The 25,288-nt window shown below is 39.8% G+C and overlaps 1 protein-coding gene and 1 long non-coding RNA gene across 2 annotated transcripts; both read left to right on the top strand.

Moving 5' to 3' along the window:
* The first annotated feature begins 11,198 nt into the window (after window positions 1-11,198).
* LOC115685609 (WD repeat-containing protein PCN) lies at window positions 11,199-17,724 on the top strand. The gene is made up of 11 exons (XM_030610690.2): window positions 11,199-11,525; window positions 11,669-11,812; window positions 12,323-12,617; window positions 12,692-12,755; window positions 12,906-13,019; window positions 13,121-13,283; window positions 13,914-14,064; window positions 14,146-14,741; window positions 15,615-15,796; window positions 16,178-16,438; window positions 17,202-17,724. Exons 1-11 carry the CDS (start codon window positions 11,364-11,366, stop codon window positions 17,515-17,517), a joined length of 2,448 nt encoding a protein of 815 aa, XP_030466550.1. The 5' UTR covers window positions 11,199-11,363; the 3' UTR covers window positions 17,518-17,724.
* A 719-nt stretch (window positions 17,725-18,443) lies between these two features.
* Window positions 18,444-21,535, top strand: LOC130138182 (uncharacterized). The gene is made up of 2 exons (XR_008816592.1): window positions 18,444-19,485; window positions 20,051-21,535. It is a non-coding gene; the product is annotated as an uncharacterized LOC130138182 (long non-coding RNA).
* Window positions 21,536-25,288: the final 3,753 nt, after the last annotated feature.

Here is a 25,288-nt window from a genome sequence, read left to right as displayed (position 1 = left end):
GCGTAACCAGGCATCGTCCCGCTACGTCGGCGACGGCATCATCCCACGTCACACACATCAAGACGGCATTCCATGAGGAGCATCAATCCGGCCTCTACTGCGATTGGCATCCGGCCCCGCCGAGTATCCGATAAATCGGGTATCGTCTCGCATAAAACACATCAAGACAGTTTATAACCCCGCATAACACGCCTCAGGGTATTATGTGATCATACGGGCATTCAATCACTCAATTAATTCTCATCTTAACCCCGCGTAACACGCCTCAGGGTATTATGTGCTCGTACGGGCATTCAATCACTCAACCAATTTCTCATCTTTCGATTAGCCAATTTCCATTTAATTCAAGCTCAGCTTACAACCAGCCACGCCCTCTCGTGCAACAACAACATCGAAAAGTTCCTAGGAGAGAGAAACCAAATTTGCACAAAATCAGGCTTAAAATTGGCAATTACGCCATAACCGAAACCCTTTCAAAATAAATAGTAATTAAACTCTAAAAATTCTAAATTTTGGATAAGTCATTGGAAAGATCTTGACAAACATTTTTCATGAAGGACACGAGATCCAATTCCAACTGTAAATAGCTATTTTTGTCACCCAAAGTTAGATCGAAAATTTGACCACCAGGGCAGACAGTTCGGCCTTAGAAATCCCTTTCAATCAGTACCCAAATCTCCTTGGAAAATCTTAAAATTTTTATATGTCATATAAACAAGTGTTATTGACAACTTTCCCGAAGGAAGTTTATTGAAAAGAGGTCTGAAAATTTTTATAAAAATTCAGAAAGACACGCCGATCGGGTGAACAGTAAATCCGGTAGAGTGGTGACGGTCCGAAAATGGACTTTCGAATACTCCAAAAAGGTCTCAAAAAATTCCAGATTAATATATGACATATTTTAAGATGTTATGGTCAACTTTCATGAAGAACACCATCTCAGATTCAGCCCATAAAGATCTCCACAAAAATAGCAAAACACAGACGCATAGCAGCAATGAATCTGAGAATCAACCAACATGAACCATTCAGCAATTCAAGCTCATCTAACCACTAAACCAACTATCCACAGCCATGAATCAACCCCTAACATGTCTATTAGTAATCCCTTAGCCTAGTCAAGGGTTAGGAAGCCACTTACTCAAAGCCTAAGCAAGTAAGACCAAGCAAGAAGGGCAGCACAAGTCACGCCTAGCAGCAGTAACTCCGGCAGACATACGGGTGGCTCAGCGGCAGCGCTGGTCACTGGCAAACCATAGCTGGGATGGGCACGGGGTGGTGGTGACGGTGAGGGGTGAAGCTGGCCGAGAATGAGGGAGGTGAGGGTGAGAATGGGAGAGAATGGCGGTGGTGTGAGGCAAGAGCAGCAACAGCGGTTGACGGCGGCTCCGGCAACCAGGTGAGAGGACGGCGGTGAACACAGCGGTCTGACGGTGGCTGAGGGAGGCAGGCAAAAGCTGCTGGTCGAGCTGGAAGGGAGGAGTGGTTGCTGAAAGTGAAGAGAGGAGGGGGAGATGGTCTGCCGAATGGGGGAGCGAATGAAGGAGAGAGAGAGATGGTGAGTTGAGTGACTTGAATGGGTCAACTACCCCCACTATGACTTTTCCAAGGGCTAGGATTAACTGGTCAATCTCATCAAAGATCAAATGGCTCACATTAAAGCTTCTAAAAAAAAGTCAACAAATATCCAAAGGCAAAATGAGAATCAGCAAAGAGGAGAGGGGCATTCTTGTCCACCATTTTCGGCTATGGAGGGAAAACCAAAAGTCCAAATTGTCCTTCAACAATTCAAAAGTGTTCAAATAACCCAGGGGTAAAATGGTCTTTTTCTACTCCTGGTCCAAATTCCACTTTTCCGAAAATTCCGATCGATCCGATAGTTGGCCACACTAAATGAGACGACGTTCGATAAATTTTCGTGAAATATTGAAAATTCGACATCCTATTCCAGATTCTAATTCATGGCTAAAACCAATCAATCGCGACTTCAGTGTATGTCAAACTAATAGGTGGCTTTTAGGAGTTACGCATATCGACTCGTGGCCAATTCGATATCGAGCCACATCTAAGCTTACTCGAGCCATGGCGACCTCGGTTGTCATGTAATTGCGAGGGTCAATCACTAGTTCCAATCGACGCGATCGTTCGGATTAGGTTTATGATCGTTCGAAATTCATACCATGGTCAAGTAGAATCACCCGCGATCCAATTGTATATCATTTGCGAATTGTCCCATACCCATCCTTGGATCGATCTATAATGGCCAAAAATATCTCCTCGTCAATCCTTATGGTCGAAGTGTCGATCCATGGCCAAATTCTTAAATTCACTTACTTGATTCCTAGTTAGCCTTTCCCTAATGGTTAGTCTTCTCGAGGGTAATCAATTTCGAGTGAGATTTAACTAAAGTACATCGAAGATATAGTCATTTCATAAATCTCGAAAATGGGTCGAATTTCAGAATGTCACAGCTACGTGGTAGATTCTGGTTATGCTGCAGTTTTGGGATTTTTGACTCCTTTCAAAGGTGAACGGTATCATCTAAATGATTTTAGGAGTAGAGTGAGGCAGGCAACAACAGCAAGAGAATTATTCAACCATAGGCATTCTTCACTAAGGAATGTTATTGAGAGATCATTTGTGGTATTAAAGAATCGCTTCTTCATTTTGAGACACATGCCTTCATTTTCAATTCGAAAGCAATCATGTATTGTAATTGCATGTTGTGCTATCCATAATTACATTCGTGATCAAGACAAGATGGATAAGAACTTTTCCCTATATGGTGATCCGAAGTACCTGTTTGGAAGTGCACAAGATGAGGTTATAGACGATACATCGACCGAGGAGGATATCGAGATCAACATGATTGAGAAAAGAATTGCCAATCAATTGGCAAGTGATAATAATATGGTGGAGATTCCATGAAAATGTGTTTCCGACTTTTGTAATGTATTTTTATTATTTTGTATTTGAGGATTTCCTATGTTGGCTCTTGTAATGTGATATGATATTTTGGGATCTCTTATGTTGGCTCTTGTAATGTGATGTGCTTTGTTTACTTTTCTCCATAAGCATTTGGGATATTATGAGGAACAATGCAAACTCACAAATATTGAGAGCAAATATTGAGAGCGATGGTGGTCGAATGCTGAAGACCCGTTCCAGTGCTTGGCCATTTGCATTAATCTTACTGAAATTCGTGTGCGGGCATACGTAACGTTACGAATCCAATGTAAAAGTCGTTGAACATTACTCACCAGTGTCTAAGCTACCCGTGAACTTCTTTTTGTCGAATTCTTCTTAAGTATTGCCAAAAGGATAACCCACAATGGACTTTGAGTTAACACCCGAGTGACGACGTCCCAGATCGTGCTCTTTTCTAGAATGGCAAAGTTCTTCTACTTTTCGACCGGACACTTTTGACAACTCTCCACTAGCTTGGCCAAATACAAAAATAGCAGCATGTTTTATTTGAGGGAAATTTAATACAACTTTCCAAATGTAACAGCAAAAAAAAAAAAACACAACATGTGACCATTGTGATAAAAATAACAAAACTTTGGTCCATTCTCGTCGTTGTTTTGTTCACACTAGTGTTATGCAAAAGTTGGTTATTCAAAAACAAAGTTGGACGGTCATTTAGTGAAGTGGTGGACGTGCACAGTTCTAAAAGATATGTAATCGTAAAAGAAATTATTTGCAAAAGTTGGGTGGTTATAGTGATAAAATCTTGTAATTTTTTTTTGTACATTTTGAAGGTCGTATTAAATTTGTCTAAGAGGTTATGTGTTTTTCTTTTTTTTTTTGTTTTTGGGCCAATCAATCTTTCGTCTAGAAGCTTTGTTGATGATTGCAAGGTGCTCAATGCATCACTCTAAAGTTTGCATTTTGTTGAGTTACACAAGAAACAGCCCAAGGAAAAATAACTCATACATTGGAGTGATTTTATTTTAATTTAATGGACGGTGTGACTTATGCACCCGGCAGAAAAATCCATCATATTCATCATTTCCCAGTCATATATAAATATTTATTTATTCACATGGCTATAATATTGTTTATTCTTCAAAGTGCACGTTGATTGAGGCATTAGAGCCTGAGCTAACGCGTCCACAGTGTGCATCAAATTTGCTTTATTATAAAGTTTGGAAATATAACTTTTTGTTATTAAAAAAATGGATTTCTTTTCTGGGAAATAGAATTTTGTGTTGTTATCAAACGGGTTTCTGTTCCAGGAAATGGAAATTTTATGCTGTTATCAAATGGGTTTCTGTTCCAAAAATAGAAATTTTTTGTCGTTATCAAACGAGTTTCTTTTCTCAGAAACTCGTCCTGGGAACTATTTTTGTTTCAGGAATTGTTTCTGGAACAGAATGATTATCATTCGCGCCCTAACATACTTTAAATTCAGATTTTTCTGAATTGAAATGGGTTGTACGAAGGCCCTATTTTTTACCGTATAAACCTGTCTAGTGTAGTAAAAAAATCAGTGACCTTTGTGTCTTCTTGATTTTTTATAAAATTTTCCAGTTCGAATTTGGATATACTTCCTCACAAAAGTTGTTAAGGACATCCATCTCTAAAACACATAAAAATTCCGAAATGTTTTAAGAAGGTTTGGGTTACAAAATAGGCGTTTCTTGTGATTCATTTATTCTGTTCCAGCGGGCCAATTTTGGTCTGACTTTGAGTGACTCTTTGTCGTGTATACAGAATGATCTGGGTTTTACACTGGCCATGAAAAATGTCATTTAAGTTCTTTTCTATGACATATTCAAATTTCATAATTTTTTGAAATCATTTACTATGTTATTGGTCTTGATTCTTATTGTTGATTAAAACTGTTTCACTTTACCCTTTGATACAAACTCGTGATTTACTAATTGAAAATGATTGAACCACTATTTTGTGTCTATAAGAGATAGAACCCACATCCATTAGACTTTCCAATGAGATATGATTGGCCTCAATATGATGTCGAATGATGGTGCAAGTTGGGTTACCTTTCTGGTAACAGATTCTGGAAATTCTGGTTGTGAATAGCTTGAGTGTGTTGATGAGGCAATAATTGTTTGGTGAGACATGATATCATGTCATAAGAAAAGTGTGCTGAATGAAATGAGTTACGTGTGATATGCTTGATATTTGTGTGAAAGAAAGATGTTATGTAATGCCCAAGGCCAGCAAACCTTAGAAGTCCGGCTAGCAAACCAGAAGTGAATGCCTTGGCTAAAAACCAAGATGCCCCGGAGGAGTCGGGATGCTTCTGTGCTGTGTGCTTCGGATGCCTCAGAGTGAGATGTTTATGGCCAATAAGCCATGGAAGTCTGAACAGTAAGTCGAAAGTGACCCGTACGAACCGACCAGCAAACCGGTTTAACTGTGAGATAGGAGTGGACCCAATGACATGACATGAATGAGAAATGAAACGTGTGATGCATATAATGCATGCTGGCATTATACATGTGACTATGAATGTTGCAATTCGAATCGTGTGCATTCATTATAGCGTGCATTGATTGTTTCATGTTAGATGTATTCTAGGGATCGAGAGTTAGCTGGATCGATTGGTTTATAAGTTAGTCGTTTCTCTTGTTGAGCATTAGTTCAATTCTGTTGATATTCATTTTTACAGATTTTTAGACATGCCGCTGATCTATGCATCTCTCATAGCCCATTACAGTGCACCCATCGACTTCGAGGGCGAGCATTACTAGTTCATTGATCTAGTGTTTCCCTCTGTAGTGTTTGTGCGTTATACTGCTATGCTCTGGATTGATGTAAATGTCCCAGGAGGCCATATACCTACCGCTTCGTATTGATCTTCATTCTTGTAGATGGACGCTTGGTGGGACCTATCGCTTATCCTGATAGTGATAGAAGAGATGATGGTGGTGATGGCGAGTAGCGGTCGTTAGAGGATGGAGTAGGATGCATGGGGGATCCATTTCAGATTACCATAGTTGTTACTTTTTAGCTTGAATTGTGAAGACGGGTGTAAATGTTGATGACAGTTATGTAGTGTCACTTAGCGGCGGTTAGGGAGAAATATATCTTTTGACTCTCCCACAAGTAGTAATTTTGGTGTTTGATATCATCCAAGTATGTAAATAAGACAAGATGAAATGGAAATAAGATATCCCCCTTTAAGCTAGATTGAATGTGTTTGCTCGTACATAATTCATGTTATAAATGCTTAAGTTATGTATTATCTTTTGCTTGTGCAATAACATAAAAGAGAATAAAGAACCGCGCTAGTAGGTGGCGTACTGGGATGCTACAGATGGTCCATTCCATCGATCAATCTATTGCTCGATATCAAATCATGGTCGCGACATAAAACCTTGTGATAAGGCTACTAAGATTCCTCCCTTGGCAAGGTCTTTACCTACAAAACCGGTAGCTTAGCCCAGAGAGATATCCTTACCCGATATGCATACCCCCAAACCCCTCCATGGGTTCACAGCGATATTGAGCATCAACAATCATTTTCCAGTAATCCACAATACTAATTCCATAAACCATTTCATAATCCATTTCATAAATCACAATATGTTTCCACAACCATTTCATAATTCTCCATAAATCAATATGTATAACCTTTAATAAAAGAATTCTTTTCTTAAAGAATTTCCTCAATTCATTTCACGATAATCGATATATAAGCCATTTTTCAGAAATGCCTTACCATGCCATTTCAAATAATCAACAGGATAGTAAATGCTTGATCCGAGTTTTTATGCACTAATGATGCTATTTAACTCATAACATATCTGATTCATATTGTTTTCGAAACATGAGTTTACAAACTCAAAGAAGAGATAACACCACTCACTTGGAAATGTCTATGACCAAACGACAAAGATTACCCGAATTGTCGAACTCGCAATCCTATTAAATAAGCGAGAAACAACGTTAAAATTGAATAAAATGCTACCTCAACTACGACTTGGCTAAACTAGGTTTAGAGGCTAACATAACGACTAAAAGGTGCCCATAAATCGCTCATCCAAAGCGATTATCCAAAACCGTCCGCAACGCGGAGCTTGAGCAAGAAACTTGGTTGCGCCGTAACTTTCTCCACCGAGTTCCGCTCCAAGCGAGCTTATAGTCAAAGTAAAGCTCATTAAAAGAACTACAAAACCCGTAGCTTGATTGATCCAAACTTGGGCCAAAAAGCTACAAAATTCGGCATAGAAAGTTGCTGGTCGTGCACTGTTCATCGCGCGCACAACTTCAAAAATTCGTATTGGGCAAATCATAAGTCCAAATCGAGTTTCGCAATACCCCACGGCCCCTCAACACCCTAAACTATAATTCTATATATATACGCCACTCGATAACTCAAAAATTGGACTACGCAACTTGAATTTCACCAAACTCCGAAATTAAGCCCTAATTTCGAAAAAAATATTCCGATTGGACAATCGAGAGGCGCGAGTACTTACCAGGTATTGCGATACAAAGTAACTTCGGTTTGGCAAGGCTCCCATGATAAGTAGCACGAAACCCCTCTTCTTTCTCTTTCCTTTTCTTCCTCTTTCTTTCTTTCCTTTCTTTCTCTTTCTTTTCTTCTCTCTCCCCGCAAGCTCTCGGTCTCGTGATAAAAAGAATAGAGTCCACTATTGCTTCTTTATTGACATTTCCACTTTTTCCTTTTTCTATTTTTTTTCCTATCCCACTTTGACCTTTTGACTTTATAACCCATATTTTACAATTAAAGTGACATGAACAAATTCAAATGATGAGAATAAGCTAATAGAAATAGAAAATATTATGCCCTAATCATTCACCTGCGCGTTTAATCCTAGAATTAGATTCACAACTAAAATCAATATCAATATGAGTAAATATATTTATTATAGTGAGGTTCTTTAGAGTACGTTTGGTAACTTGTCAAATAGTGACTGATTCTATTCTTTTGTTTTCGAGAATAAAAAAAGAACAGCAATCCATTTGGTAAATTTTTTGTTCTTGGGCACAAATTTACACAAATTTGTTCTCAGAATCAGTTTTGGAACAAAATCAAGAAGCAAATGGGAACAAAAATCAGAAATAGAAAAGAAATTTTTTTTTTCTTCTTCTTCTTGGTTTTCTTCTTCGTTTTCTTCCTAGCCTGTGGCTGGCTGCCAGCTGCCGGTGAGGGCGGCTCACAGCTTGGGTGAGGCTACCTCGCCGAATTTGGCTAGGGCGACCCTCGTCCAGGCCACTAACCGCCCTCGCCGGCCTTGGCCTGTGGCCGGTCACCGGTGCCGGCGATCTGGCCATAGGCCAAGAAAGGGGAAGAAGAAGAAAAAAAAAAGAAACAAATATTAAAAAATTCAAAATATTATTAATATAAAAAAATTGTGCAGTTACCAAACGCATTTCTGTTCTTTTTCTATTCCAAGAATATAAATTTTGGGTTGTTACCAAACACCTTCAAATGCTTAGAAATTGTTTCCCGAAATGAAATAAATAAGAATCATTTCTGGGCAAAAATTATTTCCGGAAACAGAATAATTACCAAACGTACCCTTACTCTAAAGACATATAAGGCATCATGTCTACTAACACAAAACTGCATTATATTGAGTGAAAGGACGAGTTAACTAAATAGAACAAAGTAAAAGACAATAGTAGCTTTTAGTAGCAAAAGCAAGCACAAAAATACGAAAATAGAAGCTTTAAGCCAGGAGATAGTTTAAGATAAACTTCCAATGTCTTATTGATAATTAAATCCTTTCTGCAGCAACCAAAGGACATGGCCTGACTCTGCAAAGCCACGAGAAACTTCTCTACTCAATTCCATATCTATACACGGGGATTAAAGACCAAACCATTTAGCCCAATAGCGTAAAGTAAATGACAATGAGAAACTTCATTTTCTAACCCAAAACAAGCATTCTCGTCAAGTTATCTTCCTCCTTTTTTCCTAATCAACACATACATCTTTCAAGGTTCAATTATCTTTTAGACACCAACAAAACAAAAGCAGCTTTGTTTATACAAGCAAAATGAAACAAAGGCATCTATTATCTGCCTTGAACTCTTTAGCCCAAAATACCCATTAGTTTATCTATGCATGATCCACCACCTAAGTTGGTTTAATAGCATGGGACAGTACAAGCTCCTCTAGAAACATGAAATAAACGAAGAGACCGCAATCTATATTCATAAAAACAAAAAAAGTGCACAATGTTTGTCAAGACGAAGACCAACAATCCGAACAAACAAATGGACGAAAACCCAATTGCTAATAGCGCCAAATGAAAAGACATCGATTTTACCCTTTAAATCAAAAAAGTGATAGTTTTGTGATTCGACTAAATTACCGATTTACTATACAAGCTTTGTCAATGTCATGTTGTCCATTATTTGGGTTGTCAATGTTCACGTGACCGATTATCGATAATGCTATCATTTGCTTGCATGATAAATGAAAAGAGGTAAGCATATCATTATCATTATTCGCGTATATGATCATTGAAAGGGCAACGTAATTATATTTCGAAAGTAAATTACATGAAAAGATGTTGATTCTTGAAAAGAACGTTGATTTCGTTGTTGATGCAAAGGAGATCATATGATTATAAAGTTATCATGTGCATTGTTGCTATGTGAGTAAATATAGAAAGTATTATGAAAAATTATGTCCGTTGCTCACATATTTAGAGTCGGGATGCCCTGGAGCTGAGATGTCACGGAGTTGGGATGCCCTGTAGAGTTAGGATACCCTTTGAGTGTTCAGGATGCCTTGAAGTGGAGATCTGGATGCCCCAGAGTTAGAATGACCTGGTAGTCGAGATGAAATAAGATGAAATAATTAATATGATGCATGGCTATGTGCATACATGTTTATTAATGAACTAATCGGTGATAATCATGAATCACAATGTGCTATGTTATCCTCTTGCATTTGAGTGAATAATTCTATGTGATATTGTTTATGGTTTCCATCAACATAACATGATAGGTAAATTAATGCATCAACTTATTTAATTGTCTTTCATAGTTATTTTGTATGCGCCTGGGATCGTTGTGCTCTGCATGTACCAGGTTGAGTGGTAAGATAATCTCCTACTTTGAATTTAGAGATTTCTTTTACCGTGTTTCAACTTATTCATTTATTTTTCAAATTTGTAGAATGGATCCTCTTCCCGTGCCATGTTTTGGAGTCCACATATATAAAACATCGGAATAATCTGATATACTTGTACCGGGATCCGAGATGGTATATGTTATGCTCAACTGTCTGGGTGGATGTAGGGTTACTTGAGTTTTTTCCCCACCGTTTCGTCGCATGGTATATTGATGTAAATGGCGAGATGGTAGGACCTTTGCGAGGGTTTGGTGGTCCCCTTGGGGATGATGGTGGAGGGGACGAGATGGTGGAGGAGGCCACCAATCCTTGAGTTGGATGGTGATTAGGTTATTATGGGTGTAGTGGCGTTAGGTGACCCTGATTTTTCCCAAGACTATGTATTTTGTTGTGATAATAAATAACGGTGTTTGTAAAAAAATTGAACTGTTAAACTCGTGTGATTTTATTATGATTTTCTTATGGAAGGGACACGTGTCGCGCGTGATGTTTTAGGGCATATCATTTCTACTAAGAAAGCAAGAGATGCCCAACAAGAGGAAATATTATGTGAGGCATTAGTTACGTGTTAAGTACGATAGAAACAAGAGTCTCAAGCTTGTTAGATCTCGCAAGGGCCGTGCAACCTTGGCATTCCCATTAATCGGGGTCTTGCGACATCGGCATCGGCTCAGCTGGAGTGGTGCCGTTCATCCCCAACCAAGCCGACATCAGCAAAACTTCTTTGGTTCGCTCCTCTCTTTTTTTCATTTTCCCACTTTGAAAAATATCGCATAATGAGTATTTTACAATGTAGTAATTATCATAACTATTTGCTTCCGATGAAAAATCTTTTGGGTGATGGTGGCTTTTGGCAAATGAAGCTTTTTCCAAAGGCAAACTCCTCTTATAAAGTACCATTGTTTTTTTTCGGCTTGGGAACGGGCGAAGCGCAAAAACTTAAGAAAGGCTTCCGTAATTATAGGAGGCTGGCCCGAGCCCAACTTGAAAAAAAGTAGCCCATGGGCTTTTCCGACTTCGCTCTCCTGGGCCCAACATCGGTTGACCCGGCTCGGCCCATTCGCACCGCCAGGTTAAACCCTTGAATCCCCCCCACCCTTTCTTCTTCGTCCCTCCGCTCCCACGCTCTCTTTCCATCCATCGACTTCTGTATGTTCTCCGCCTTCACTCCCTCTCGCCCTCTCCCGCCGTCCCCCGCCGTCCCTCGCCGTCTTCAGCCCTCTCTGCAAAGCGAGACCACCACCTCCTCCTCCTCCTCCTCCTCCTCCGCCGCCAGAAGATGCTCGAGGCATACAGAGCGAGCTCGGCCGACTGGAAGCCGACGCCGGTCGTGGCCCTAGCCGCCAGCGCCGACGACTCCCAGGTGGCGGCGGCCCGCGAGGACGGCTCGCTCGAGATTTGGCTCGTCTCCCCCGGCTCCGTCGGGTGGCACCGTCAGCTCGTACGTCGAATCGCTTCGCCTTCCGCGAGCTCTCTTTGCTCATTCATTCGATGTGAAAAACAAGAGAACGAGAGGGTTTTTTTTTGTTTCTGACGGCGGCTCGGGCCTTCCCTGTTTTTTCTTGTGTTCTTTTTTCTCTTCAGACTATTCATGGAGATTCCGATTCGAGAGTGTCGTCGCTCGTGTGGTGCCGGACCGGCTCGAGAGGCACGTCCAGTGGGCGGCTGTTTTCATCCAGTATCGATGGTTCGGTCTCGGAGTGGGATCTATTTGACTTGAAGCAGAAGGTTTGAGCTGGGACTCGGGATGCTTAGTAGCGTTGTAACTTCTGTTTGAACTTTTCTTGTGCATATGTCAGTGTTTGGAACTTTTCTTGGCCTTGAAGTTGAATTCACGTATTAGTGCTTCCATTTGGCTTGTGAATAGAACTCTGGTTGGGGAATTCAAGCACCTGGAGTATAGGTTTTGTTCCAGAAGCGATCTCTTGACCTCGTACAAAAACTAGATAACACATTTGATGCTGTTTGAGTGATGGTAAATGGATAGAAATATGAATGGCGTTACCCTCCTAAGTCTGCTTGGCCTATTCCGGAAATCAATCTATTTCACGAGCTTGCATATCCTTTCTTATGCTTGTCATGGAGTAATGTGCTTTTTATGAAGTTGCTTTCTTATGTTTCCAGTTTCAAAATGTTGTGTTCTTGGCAAACAGGTCGTTGTCTAATGCTGTTTACTGGCAAATTTGTATCTGCAATGCATTGTTTGCCTACCCATCAGTTTGTTTTTTGCACTTGCAGACTGTTATAGATTCAATTGGAGTCGCAATATGGCAAATGGCTGTGTCTCCGTATAATGATAAGGAACCCAAGCCACAAAAGATTGAAAATGGTTATGTAGATGAAAGACTGGATAATGGCATAGATGATGACGATGGTGAAGTTGAGGATGATTCTGAATCTGTCGAGTTTCATGGTGCATCATACGAGGAAGATGTGTGTGTAGCCCTAGGTTGTGATGATGGCTGCGTGCGGTTATACACATTTTCTGATTTGGAAGATTTGATATACAAGAAATCTCTGCCTAGGGTCAGCGGTGAGATTTCTTAACCTCAGAACTGTTGTTCAGGTTTTTTTTGTCCATGCTAATCTCCATTCTCTTCATTTCAGGGCGAATTTTAAGTGTCGCATGGAGTCCTGCTGCAAATATGATATATTCAGGAAGTAGTGATGGGTTAGTGTTCTTATTTCTCGTATGCTTCAATTAGCAAGAATGATTTTGGGTTTGGATTCTGACAATTCAATGCCTTCTCCTCGTTCTAGTTGTTGCTCATCTTGTCGCTGTGGTTTACATAAAGGTACTCATATCAACTGGTTTCTGCAGATTCATAAGATGCTGGGATGCTCTTTCATGTCGCGAGATCTATAGGATTACAGTAGGCCCTGGAGGTTTGGGCAGTGGACCAGAACTTTGTGTGTGGTCATTGCTTGCACTAAGGTAACATAACATTTTGAACTGTTTTCATTGTGAGGCTTAATGTTTCGGCAGCTGCTATGGCAATTTGGCCTAATGTATAATGGGTATATTTCTTGTGTCAGGTCAGGAACACTTGTTAGTGCTGATAGTACTGGCAGTGTTCAGTTCTGGGACAGTCAACATGGAACGCTTTTACAGGGGCATTCTTATCATAAAGGCGATGTGAATGCTCTCGCAGTATCTCCTAACCATAACAGAGTGTTTTCTGCAGGATCTGATGGTCAGGTATGGAATTTAATTTCTTCTGCAGTTTATATCCATAAAGTACAAAGATATCGATTGTAATAGATATGGACATTGTGTAAATTAATAGGACATGCTTGCTTTTCCAGCATCTTTTTCATTTCTGAGAACTGCATCATCGCACATCATTATGCTAATCAGGTTCCTTCTATGGATGTTGGTTTCTCAGTTATGTCTTGTAACAAATAACTATAAACCTTCTCTCATCAGAGTCTTCACCAGTCATGATGATTCAATGTTCCTTTGGGGCTACGATAATTTTGGAAGCATTTTTAATTGTTTTAGTGGAGCTCCTGTAGCTTGGGTAATTTCTGCATCTAATTTATACTTTGGATTCACTCGGAGAAGTTTCTTGTGAATCATGAGGGTATATAGGCCTTTGTTCAACATCAATTTCGATTGGAAAACTCCAAGTAGCTTTTCGAACAGTACAATAAACAAATGATTGAAAGTATGAGAGATAGGCTCCAGTATCAATCAGCAATTGTTACTTGTGATTTTAGGTCGATACAGACTGTGACATCTTCACTGTTGTATCTTGTCTATGCTTTTCCTTCTTCTTGGACCTTAATGGCGGGGTGATAACTTTCTGAAGAATCTTCCATTCTGCAGGTAATCCTTTATAAGCTTTCCAATGAGACAGTGTATGGTGATGACAAGATTTCTCATAAAGAGATGAAGAAATGGGTCTACATCGGTTACGTGAGAGCTCATACGCATGATGTTCGGTCCTTGACGGTTGCAGTACCAGTAAACCGGGAAGGTACGTGCATATCTATGTTAACTGACCTTTCTGAGTAATGACTATTTCATAGCTCTCAAGATATACTATGCTAGTTTGCAGATTCCCTGCCAGATGAAAAAGTTAAAAGAGTTCGTCATAGGAAGAAGCCTGTTGATTTTAGTTACTGTAAATGGGCTCACACGGGAGTTCCCATGCTCATCTCAGCCGGTGATGACACAAAGCTCTTTGCCTACTCTGTTCAGGAATTCACCAAGTTCTCTCCACATGATATCTGTCCAGCCCCTCAGAGGTTGCCCTTTCAACTAGTGCGCTCAGTATTCGACCAGACTCCTTTACTTCTTGTCCAGGCTCCTTACTATTTAGATATTCTCTCTGTGCGGACCAAGAGTGGTAACTTTCCGAGTAAGGCTTCTGGTCCTTCTGGGGGCTTGGCAGCTACTGGACTACTGGCTCGAGTGAAGAGCAAGGCATCTCGAAAAATCATTTGCAGTGCTCTTTCTTCTTCAGGGGAGCTTTTTGCCTATTCAGACCATGTGAAGCCGAATCTTTTTGAACTGAAGGGGCGTGAGGATGGTAAAAATTCGTGGACTGTGACCAAAAAACAACTTCCTCACAGATTATCATTTGTTCACTCTATGGTGTTTAGTGCCGACTCTAATCGGTTAATTATGGCTGGACATGACAGAAAGATTTATGTAAGTTTCTTTTGTCTTTATGTACTTTTTGGAACTCTGAGAGTTTATTGTTGTATCTGTTACTTAAGGAGAAAAACCAATTATTACTTGTTTTGTCTTACTAGAACTTCCTCTAAACATAAGCGGTTCAAAGTTTAATATCAAAGGCTGAAATTTGTGTCCTGATGGCTACCCCTAATAGGCAGGCATGCATCAGACTGGTCATTCTAAGTTGAGTTGCGAAGAAGTTGCTTCTTGATAACTCATTTTTAGATTTTCCTGTGTGATTGTTTTTATGTAATGGTTTATTTTGACAGATGATCTGAGCTGGATTACTTTTCCATGTGAATGTTTTTTTTTGCTAGAATTTTCCATGTGAATGTTGCTACTCCTTGTTATGTGAAATAGAACTAAGAGTATTGTCTTGAGGTCAATCGTCAGCTGTATTGTTTGTGCTTTTTTTTTTGTTATTGATTTTGTTAATGAATGCCTCTGAAGCACTTGTTAAACACCAAATTAAGGAAAGTTTATAATTTTCAATCTACCGTCTCTCGTGTATATGTAATCAATGCATTTAAAATCAAAGCATTTCTTTATTAAGTATACTTAACTAGTGTCCGAGGGGAACTTATTAACAAGGCTCTATTGTTATTATTATATTGTTATTTCTTCCTGTTCTGGATTGCGTATATGGCTATAAACTGTGGTAGGACTTGTTGTTTCTAGATCCCCATCCCCTCCCCCTTCAAAAAAAAAATTTGCGGTCACTCCAACATGGAGGTGCTTGCTTTGTAGCTATTTTCATGCAAAAGATGAGTAGCTTGAGTGGATTAATGAATAGATCTCCGGCTTTACAATTTATCTTTTCATGTGACGTGTTCTGTGGCACTATAGGTTGTGGATGTCAGAAGTTCGGAGTTGCTATATACCTTTACACCATCTCGTGAGGAGCCTTCTGACGAATTACCTCCTGAGGAGCCACCAATAACAAAAATGTTTACCAGCTCTGATGGGCAGTGGCTAGCTGCTGTTAATTGTTTTGGAGATGTATATGTGTATAATCTTGAATTACAAAGGTGAGAAATTGTTCTTATGTTTACCTGATTTGTTGTAAAATGAGGATTGAGATGTCCATTGATCCAAATGTCTTTATATGAAAATAATGGTCAGTTGTGTCTGTTATGTCCATGATTATTTGATTTTCAAATTTGTCTCAGTTGTCTTTTCATGTTATCTGGGCAATTTTGTGTCTCGATATGATTTCGAGTCTTTTTGCTGCTGATTATCATGTGCCATGGAAGATGTTGCTTTTGCTATATGTTGTCCGTAGCCAGTCTTATCTATATAGTCCTGCAAGTTCATAAAGATGCTGTCCTAGGTCTTTTTTATTTAAAATGTTCTTGTGGTTGTTTCTCATACCAAATGTAAATGCTGATCTTAAATTTGATTGGGAACAGGCAGCACTGGTTCATATCTAGACTGGATGGTGCCTCTGTTACTGCTGGTGGATTTCCTCCTTTGAATAGTAATGTGCTTGTATTCACCACATCCTCAAATCAGGTGTATGTACTTGATGTGGAGGCCAAACAATTAGGAGACTGGTCAACGCGAAACACATTCTCTCTGCCCAAAAGGTTCCAAGAGTTTCCTGGGGAGATCATTGGACTTTCTTTTCCACCCTCCTCATGTTCATCATCAGTCATTATATATAGTGCCAGGTATGCCCATCGATTTTGTATTGTGTTGTATTGTATACTTGTATTTGTAGGAATCTGGTAGTAAGGTCAACGACCTTTCCAATGAAAGGATCTCAAGGATCAGAAAGGGGTTGTTACTCGTCACTTATGAACATCATTGGAAAAAAAAAGAACAAATTACCCATATGTTGCGTTACTCATACTCTTGCTTGCTTTGTTTTGTGAACACAGATTCTCTAGCATAAGCCTCACTTAATAATTCATCTCAGCAATTTACCAATTCAGATTGACATTAAATGGTTGTGACTTACATTATATTTAATTAGTTGCTTGCTGCATGCTATGAACAGATTGTGCAAACTCACTCTCTCTCCTCCCCCCCCCCCAAAAAAAAAAAAAAGGAAAAGATGGCCCGCCTCCTCCTCTCTGTGATAAGAGGATTGCATAAGCTCCTTGCACGGACATATTTGCAGACTTCTTAGAAAGATGTCACTGGAGCTTCATAATAATGACAAATTGAAAAGCTGTATATGATATGTTCCCACTTGCCCCAGTAGTATCTCCTGCTAAGATTGCAGCTTCACACTAGTACATACTTTCTGAAGATAAAAGAAAAAAAATCTCAATTGAGCCATTAACGGAGTAGTGTTATCTGTTTATCTACCTTTGCTTTGGCAGTCACTTGATGCAAACTAGGTTGTTCTAGTTAAATTGCCAATTTTGGGTGAGGGCAAATTGGAATTGAGCTAAAAATGTCTCTACTAAATTGTTGTCTTCTCTACAGGGCAATGTGCATTATCGACTTTGGACTGCCTGTGGACCGGGAGGATAATACAGAGTTGATGAATGGTCGGGATTCGAAATTGAGGAAGTTACATTATATGCCTGTAAATGGGAAACTGAAGCGTAGTTTACAAGCTTACGAATTAGATACTAAGCAAAATAGTAGAAGGAATTTTGAATTTTTTGCTTTCAGAGATCCTCTTTTGTTTGTTGGGCATCTTTCGAAGAATTCCATCTTGGTCATAGACAAACCCTGGATGGAAGTAGTTAAAACGTTAGAAGCTGCACCTGTCCACAGACATATTTTCGGGTCATGACTGCTTTTGCCAAGATGGTTTTTATGCGGCCTACAAAGGAGAAGTCAATCAACAGTCAGTCCCTTAGAGCAGGTCACTTTCTTCCCTGTGATCATGGGGGCCTGCAGCTTGTTCTTCGTTGTATCCCTTAAGTCAATTCTTTTCTTTTTTTTAACCTTAGTGTTACTTGTCTCTAAATTTTGATCTAATCCAAGTTTCTTTGCTTGAGATGTGTGCATTCATTGGTAAGCAAGGTTTCCATGATTTTATGTTTCTATCAATCTTCAAAGAACTCTGAAAAATCTTGTTTGTTCTATATTTCGAAGATTAATATTGACACCCTTTTTAAGGATCCAAGCGTGAATGGAATGAAAGAGTTTGGATAATGCAGTTGGAGTTCCACCATCGCTTGCTTTGCACACAAGTTGTACTCTTGCTGGTCGGTTTGCTTGTCTGAAGGAGGCAATTATTTATTAACGGTTTGCTTTATATATAAGTTGGCTGGCCATACTAAATTGCCTGAACACTTGCTTAATTTCAAGGGCAGCTATGTTCCCCTTCTCCTGTTTGCTACATGGTCTTCCTTGTTTACATGCTTTCCAACCCTGTGCTTTAACTACCCTCTCAACTTGCCCGTTGTTCCAGCAACCATGGACATTTGCACCTTCACGAGCAGATGAGTCCTTTTCATGTCTTCAGATCTGTTTCTTGATCATGATTACGTTCAGATGGAGGTGATGGCATGTTTGTAGTGGTAACTGTAAGGGAGGGATTTCAGGGGTTTGTCGATAAGCTTTTGTGAAGAGATGCCAGAGGTATGTGGTGAGGGAGCATGCAATGCGGAAGGGCATAGATAGGCTATCTGCCTTATTGTCCATCATGCATTTGTGATTGAACAAATGAACCCTTTTGCTATAGGGAAAGGTTGCTATCGGGAAAGGAAAACGAAAGCATTGAACACCCATGCAGATTGGAGGAAGCCAGAGGTTTTACAATGGGCTCATGTTCATGGCGGATCATCAAAAGGTGAAGAGGAGGTATCTACAGATAGCATGATAGCTTCTCCATACCAATTGAAGGATTTCTTATCCTTTGGAAAATCGAACCCTCGTGGTAAATCATCAATGGCTAATGGTGACTGTTATACACATGAACTTACTCTGAGTGTGTCTTGAGTCCCAGTACAGTGAGGTGTACATGATGACTGGTCAGTTGTGGCTGGAATCGCTAGATAACAATCTCAAGTCGATGACATGCTATTGACTGGGTTCCTCGTCCTCTGGGTAGCTCCATCTATAGTCATTGTTACTAGTTCTGGCGCCATCGTAGCAGCCTCTGCCACTCACATGTTGAGTTCGGAGATGTTTTCATGGAAGTAGATTTTTGAGACATGCAGAGTGGAAAGCTTAGTCGTAGTCGCGGGGGCGTTGTCCTCCATCGTCATGCACATAGGACTCAAACCTTGTCGTAACCTTTGTCTTAGACAGGCACCAGAGTCGGGAAAGGTTTTTACAGGGAGAGGGAAGAAAAGAAAGCATCCCCCTGATGAGACATGGAATGGAGTCTTGTCCTTATCCTAAAAGCCAGGGCATCCTTTTTTTTTTTTCACTTTTCTTCGGCAAGATATGCTTCGCTGATAGCTGATTCTGGGTGATGGGAGCCACTCGAAATAAAAGATGGGGAGGGGAACCCCACCAGGACAAAAATTTCAATTATTGTACCCGGTTCGATCATGTATTTTAGATCGTATTCTCCAGTGGCTAGTGGGTAGTTATCAGGGGGGAAGTGATAGGTTGCTGTTGTCTGCTTCCTTTCTGGTGGAAAACGAAACTTACCTTTTGGGTCCTCCCCCTCCCCTCTTAACGTTAGTCCTTTTATCTCACCAGGAGAAGAGGGAGGGAGGGGCTTCTGCTTACCAAGAGATTTCCCCATGCCACGTCCAAGTTCAAGCTAGGCTGGCATCGGTTCAGATTGGAGAAAACGAAAGTGGTCAGCTTTGATTCTGACTCCCTCTCTCTCTCTTTCCTACTGTCTTTTGTTGTTTGTGTGTGATTTGCTGGGCCTTCTCATTTATTCTCGTCTCTGTTGTTTGTGTGTGTGTGTGGCTTTGAGAGGGAGAGGGTGGTACTGTTTCGAGCTATTGTGTTGAGGATACACTCTGTTCTGAAAGGGACTCCCGATCGTCCTCTCGACCCTTCTGTCTATCTATCTATCTCCCTGTTCTTATTCCTATGTACTGAGTCAAGTCACTTCGGTAAAAATTGTTCAACCAGTGTAGTAGTGATCTGTTGAATTATAGGAAATTTTGCTAGCCAACTAGAATTATTAGATGGTGAATCTCCTGTCTAGGACAACAGAAGAAGATTCTTCTTTCTTCCGATTTCGGGTGTGTTAACTTTCGAGTTCATGGTACGACGTTAGAATTATGCCTGTTGGCATTAGATAACCGCAAGCGTTTTTCTCTTTTCCTTCTTTTGGAAATGTGAGGACCTCCTCAAGAAGGGGCCCTTTTGTACCCAGTCCCCGGTTCCTAAACTTTGGCTCGCTTTTGAAGGTTGACGAACTTACCCTGGTTGCAAAATGCGCTATCCCGGTCGTGGTGGGAAGTTTCGAACCGATAACTGGGATGGCGATCAAGCATGCAGCACCCTCGCCAATTAGGATACAATTACGGGTTTGCAAATTTTGTGTTTTGCACAATACGGAAGAACCGCAGAAGAATTCCTAGATACAGAACTAGTAACTGCCTGATGAATGTGGCTTTTTGACACCTAGAAAGCAACCATACAAAAGACATCTTTATTTGCCCCTGGTGGTTTCCCCTGCACCGAAGGTCAAAGGTTGGAAAGAAAAAAAGTTTGGATAAAAAGAGAGAAGGTAGACACGATCTTCTCTCGCAATCTTCTCTCGGATTGAGCATCGTCTTTACACTCGAGACAAGTTTCCCTTGTATTACCACAACGTCCGGCCTTTCAAACCTCCTGCAAAACAATTGGAGAAAACAGAACAGGATCATCATCAGCAAGCGCCTCATAGATTCAGTCGCGCGATGTGTGCCGACGGCAACAAACCGTCTCACCCTTTTTCTCAGAACCAGCTTTCTCAACCTATCACTTCTCCAACTCAGATTTACCCTGTAGAGATTGAATGGCAGAGCGCCTACCCTAGTTAGAAGGTAAACAAACTATGTGCAGTCACTTGTAGAACATTAAGAGTTTTCTTACCTTGGCTCTGGCTGCATCATTGTCCACTGGAGAATGTCTCTTCTGCAAAGCACCAAGAAGCAAAGCCATCAGAAATTTCACTTACTTACACATTGCTTCTACATGTGGGGGGTGTGTGTGTTTAAGCCAATATATACTACAGGAAGAGACTTGCCTTGGTGAAGCTCATTGGAATGGAGGTTGCAGTGTCCTCATAGCACAAATGCTGCTGCTGCTCCTCCTCCTCTCTCCCGTGCTCTTTCGCCTTCTCCTTCTTCTTCTTCTTGCTGCCCCCGGAACCGAGCTTCCGCGACCCGGGGCCGGACGAAGAGCGCTCGTTCTCGTTGTTCAAGTCCTCTTCGACTTCATAGAACGGCGGCCCGGACGATGCATCAGAGACCATGGACAGATTCCCCTCTCCTTCCTCCTCGTTTTTGCCTCTCCCTGACCTCGTGTAAGTGTAGTCCTTGTGGATTTCTCCCTGCCATTGCTCCAGCGCGAGAGTCCAGCCAGACTCACAGTCTCCGCTGGATTGTGAGGTTGATGTGTTCATTGTCCCGAATTCCCTCTGCGATTCTACAACTCCAACAGGGACTTTTTATAGGAACTGAGGAGCAATTCAGTAATGCCCCAGAATTTTCTTTTCCAAAAAAATTGAAATAAACAGAATTTCCCGGTGAGAATCTCTCTCTCTCTCTCTCTCTCTCTCTCTCTCTCTCTCTCTCTCTCTCTCTCTGTGTTCTTTTTCTGTATTGGAAAAGAGAGAAGGAGAGGGCTGGGGGAAAAGAACAAACGTATCACACTCAAATCCTAGACTTGCTTTGTCCTTTGCTCTATCCTTTCCCCTTCTTAAATCATTTTCGTTTTTGTATGCGAATCAACAAAAATTGCCAGTTGGCTGCATGTACTTTTCCCTGTGCATGAAATGTATGCATATGTCGGATTGGACTGTGAAAAAAAGAATTTATAAAAAAAGAGGGGGAGGTCAGTTGGAAGAACACGAATTATGAAGTGGTAAACAGAAAGGAAGCCATTGTTGATTCAGGATGCACCGGCATACACCGGGGTTCGCGCCGGTGGTTGCGGTATGATCCATTCCAGTCTCGTCATCACTATCAATAACTATGACTAACTCACCATCGAAGACTTTGCTAGTATTTCAATTTCAATAAGTCATACCATACTCGTTATAGGCTTTTACAATAATCACGAAAGAGAAACTTTTGTTTTGACGAAATTGGTAGCAGGAGCTCAAGTCCATTTCATGATCTCACGCTGGATTGTGAAATTGAGTGTGCTAGTTCCATTTCTGCCGGCTATCAATTTTTGGAATAAGATGGGAAGAGAGTTTTTATCTTTTTGGGGGTATAGGGGGGAGAGTGATGAGAATGTAGGATTGATGCAATTGGACTTTGTTTTCTTCACCTGCTCCCCATTTTTTTTTCCTTTCCTTTTGCATTTTTCATCATTTTGTTCTGTTAATTTCTATTTGTATTGGGTTATTTTTAAATTTTAACGCAAAGGTAAGTTCTAATATATAATAACATGATTCCACATAGATCCAATCAATTTACATGTGATATCTACAATTTTAGTTGACATTTTCTTACCACTTAGAAATTAATTTTCTGTGAATTCGAATATTGAAGTAAATTATATACTACGACGGGTTGTAATGCTTATTGCATAGGCATATTCTTTTGCTTTGTTTATTAATTTATCACTTTTTAGGTGTGATCCTCTTTATACTTTACAAGCATAATCAAGAGAACATAAATATAAGTATTCAATAAGTGTCTCATTCTCTCTTTACAGTATATATATTTTCTAATATGGGACCTCCAAGAACAACTGGGTTCATCATAAATCTCAAATTAAAGTATAAAGTATATGGCGTGATCACCGTCGTATTTATGTCATAACTTAAAAGATAAGAACGAATGTGATAATAAAAAAAATGATCGTGCGAAGCCAAAGCGTGTAAATGATGTTGGCCAAAAGATATTTAAACCCTACTTGGAAGTGGGTAGAGTGCATTCCCTACTTTCACCCTTTTTCCATTACCTACTTCCACTCACTTTTATCCTTTTTAAATGTTTTTTTGTCCTTTTTTTTTGGCCTTTTTAGCTTCTAATGCATCCTTTGGCAAAAAATGGAGGGGAAAAAGACGCACTTTCACATCTATTTATTTATTCCATAAGCTAAAGGAGATTTTTTGGAGGACACGTGTGATAATATGTCACATCCTCTCTTTTTTTTTCTGAACCTTTTAAATTTTATTTCATATATTAAATTTCACTTTTGCCCTGTTTTTTTCTTCTCCTCCTTTACGTCACCTTCTTTTTTGTGGTGATCAAATCCCTTTTGCTTTATTTTGAAGCTATATTATATACTTCCTTGTCTTTCATCAAATGTTTGCATGATCATAAGGTCACACATCTTAAAGTGCGGTTACGAATTTTGATGTTAAAGATTTATGAGTGTCCAAATTTCTGTTTAAGTTCCTAAATAAACCAAGTTCAAAATATTGAGATTTAATAGTGATAGTTGCATGTCAGTATGTTTTATCCATCATCGTGAATTCACTACTTACAAACGAGACACATAATTTATGAATTACTCTTTTTGTACTAATCGATCGAGTCATCGAAGCATTTATAGTTAATATGGGATATAATTTAAATATTTATCCGTTTGGTTTTATCGTGACGAAACATGAATGTTATCAGAATCAATCATTTTAACATGTTCCCGATTCTAAATTAGACACTTTGTCCTTACATGTAAATGTACTTTTGGAGTTGAATTTTTCATTGTTTGACAAAAGGATCCTCAAATACCTTGACATACGGATATGAAACTATATAGACTTTACTTTTAAATTGTGTTTAGATAAATTGAGATTTACAGAGGACGCCACAAATGCCGAAAAATAGATAAATTGATTAAGAAAGCTACGATATTAAACTTTTAGTATAAAGAAAAGATTGAAAATGTCACGATTGTTAAATCTTTTTGGTTCAACGGCAACGTGCACATCAATAATCTATTGATTTGTTAAAGCATGGTAGGCTCAATATTTTACTCTAAATCTACACGGAATAAAAATAAACAAAAAATCTCGTCATTTTTTTATACATCTTCCATGAAGGAAATCGCATCAACTTGAACTCGTACATCCACCATCAAACAAAAGAAACTAAATTATCTTTTCCCGAGGTGCTCCATGTTCAGGAGACAACTTTTAATTATTTGGTATTGTCTGATTTCTGCATATCAAACTCCATGAACGGTGATATCATTCGAGATCCAATATTGAGTTAGGCAAAAACTGACAAATCAAAGATGACAATACTATGGACCAAATTCATCCAAGATTTTTTTTGTTTTTTTTTTTTTGGGGGTGGGTGGCATTATTTAGAACTTCAGAATCACCCTCAAAAAACTTTTTTCGTGGGACTTCCGCAGTACGCCTGCTTTGCATGGATTTGGCATTTGCAAGCTGTGAACGAGCCATGCTGCCTGTTTATAACATACCATTATATAGGCACTTTCACTTTTGCATGTACTTACTATCTTTTGTGGAGTCCCAACTATTCTTTGGAAGGTCCACCACTGCTGGTTTAGTGGTTGGTAAAAAGTGCCCACCCACCAAGAATGGCAAGAAAGATCACATAGGGTTGCCACGAGATTGGATCAATTTGAAATAATTGGATAGAATCCCACCTAATCAAATCAATGAGGATCTTTGGGACACTCACTCGATGGTTCAAGTTGCTATATTCATGAATGCCCCCTTTGTTAACTATGTAGAAACATGTCCAAGTATTGCATGTGGATTGACTTGTTCATGCATCTAGCCGCTAAGTTAATCCTCTGTAATCTGGAGGCTCTTAAGTGTCACATCAGTCGAAGTACCCTTTTCAAAATGACGTACAAATAAAGGTTATCACTCCGATGTTACCGCTTTATATGATAATTTGAATACTCCTTTTGAGGGTTTGGTCCACGCAGAACAAACAAGTTGTTATAGATGGTATCAGAGTAGAGCTCCTTCCAATAAGTGCGTGATTTGAGGACAAACTAAACCCAAAACACGATTCAACGAGGGTGAGAAGTGATTGTTGGCACGAGAATGTTCGAATTGGGTGCCGCTATGGAATATAAAGCTCAATCCAATGAAGGTGGGAAATGATCATTGGTGCGTGAGGATCGAACAAGGTGCAATTTCTAATAGACTTCTAGAATAGCGAGGGTTGAAAATGAACCAAACTACATATCGAATGAGGGGTGTATCACTGTGTGACCTGTGTCAACATTAACAAGAAAAAGTACCAAAAAAATCATAAACTTATTGCATTGGTACCAATTTAGTCATCAACTTTTCAATTTGACCAATTTATTCCAATATCTTTTGCATTTGTGCTAATTCGGTCCATCCGACTAATTTAGACCGAAAATCGATGACGTGAACGTTTTTTTTTTTTTTGCAGGGGCCAATCACCAGCCACAAGCCATGATCAGTGAAGGTAAGCGCAAGCAACGGCCCCCACTCACCAAATCCAATGAGGCCGACCCTTGCCAAATCA

The sequence above is a fragment of the Syzygium oleosum genome, unplaced genomic scaffold, assembly GCF_021117445.2.
Source record: "Syzygium oleosum isolate NSW1041296 unplaced genomic scaffold, Sole_v2.1 Sole_v2.05, whole genome shotgun sequence".
Taxonomy (NCBI): domain Eukaryota; kingdom Viridiplantae; phylum Streptophyta; class Magnoliopsida; order Myrtales; family Myrtaceae; genus Syzygium; species Syzygium oleosum.
Note: the sequence above shows the minus strand (reverse complement) of the source record. Positions and strands in the feature narration are given on the sequence as shown.

Bases quoted from the DNA above. Each gene is read 5' to 3' on its own strand.
- LOC115685609 (XM_030610690.2), top strand. From the start codon at position 11,364: ATGCTCGAGGCATACAGAGCGAGCTCGGCCGACTGGAAGCCGACGCCG. The intron at 13,284-13,913 runs GTATGGAATTTA...TCCATTCTGCAG, and splicing joins CTGCAGGATCTGATGGTCAG to GTAATCCTTTATAAGCTTTC. The intron at 14,742-15,614 runs GTAAGTTTCTTT...GTGGCACTATAG, and splicing joins GACATGACAGAAAGATTTAT to GTTGTGGATGTCAGAAGTTC.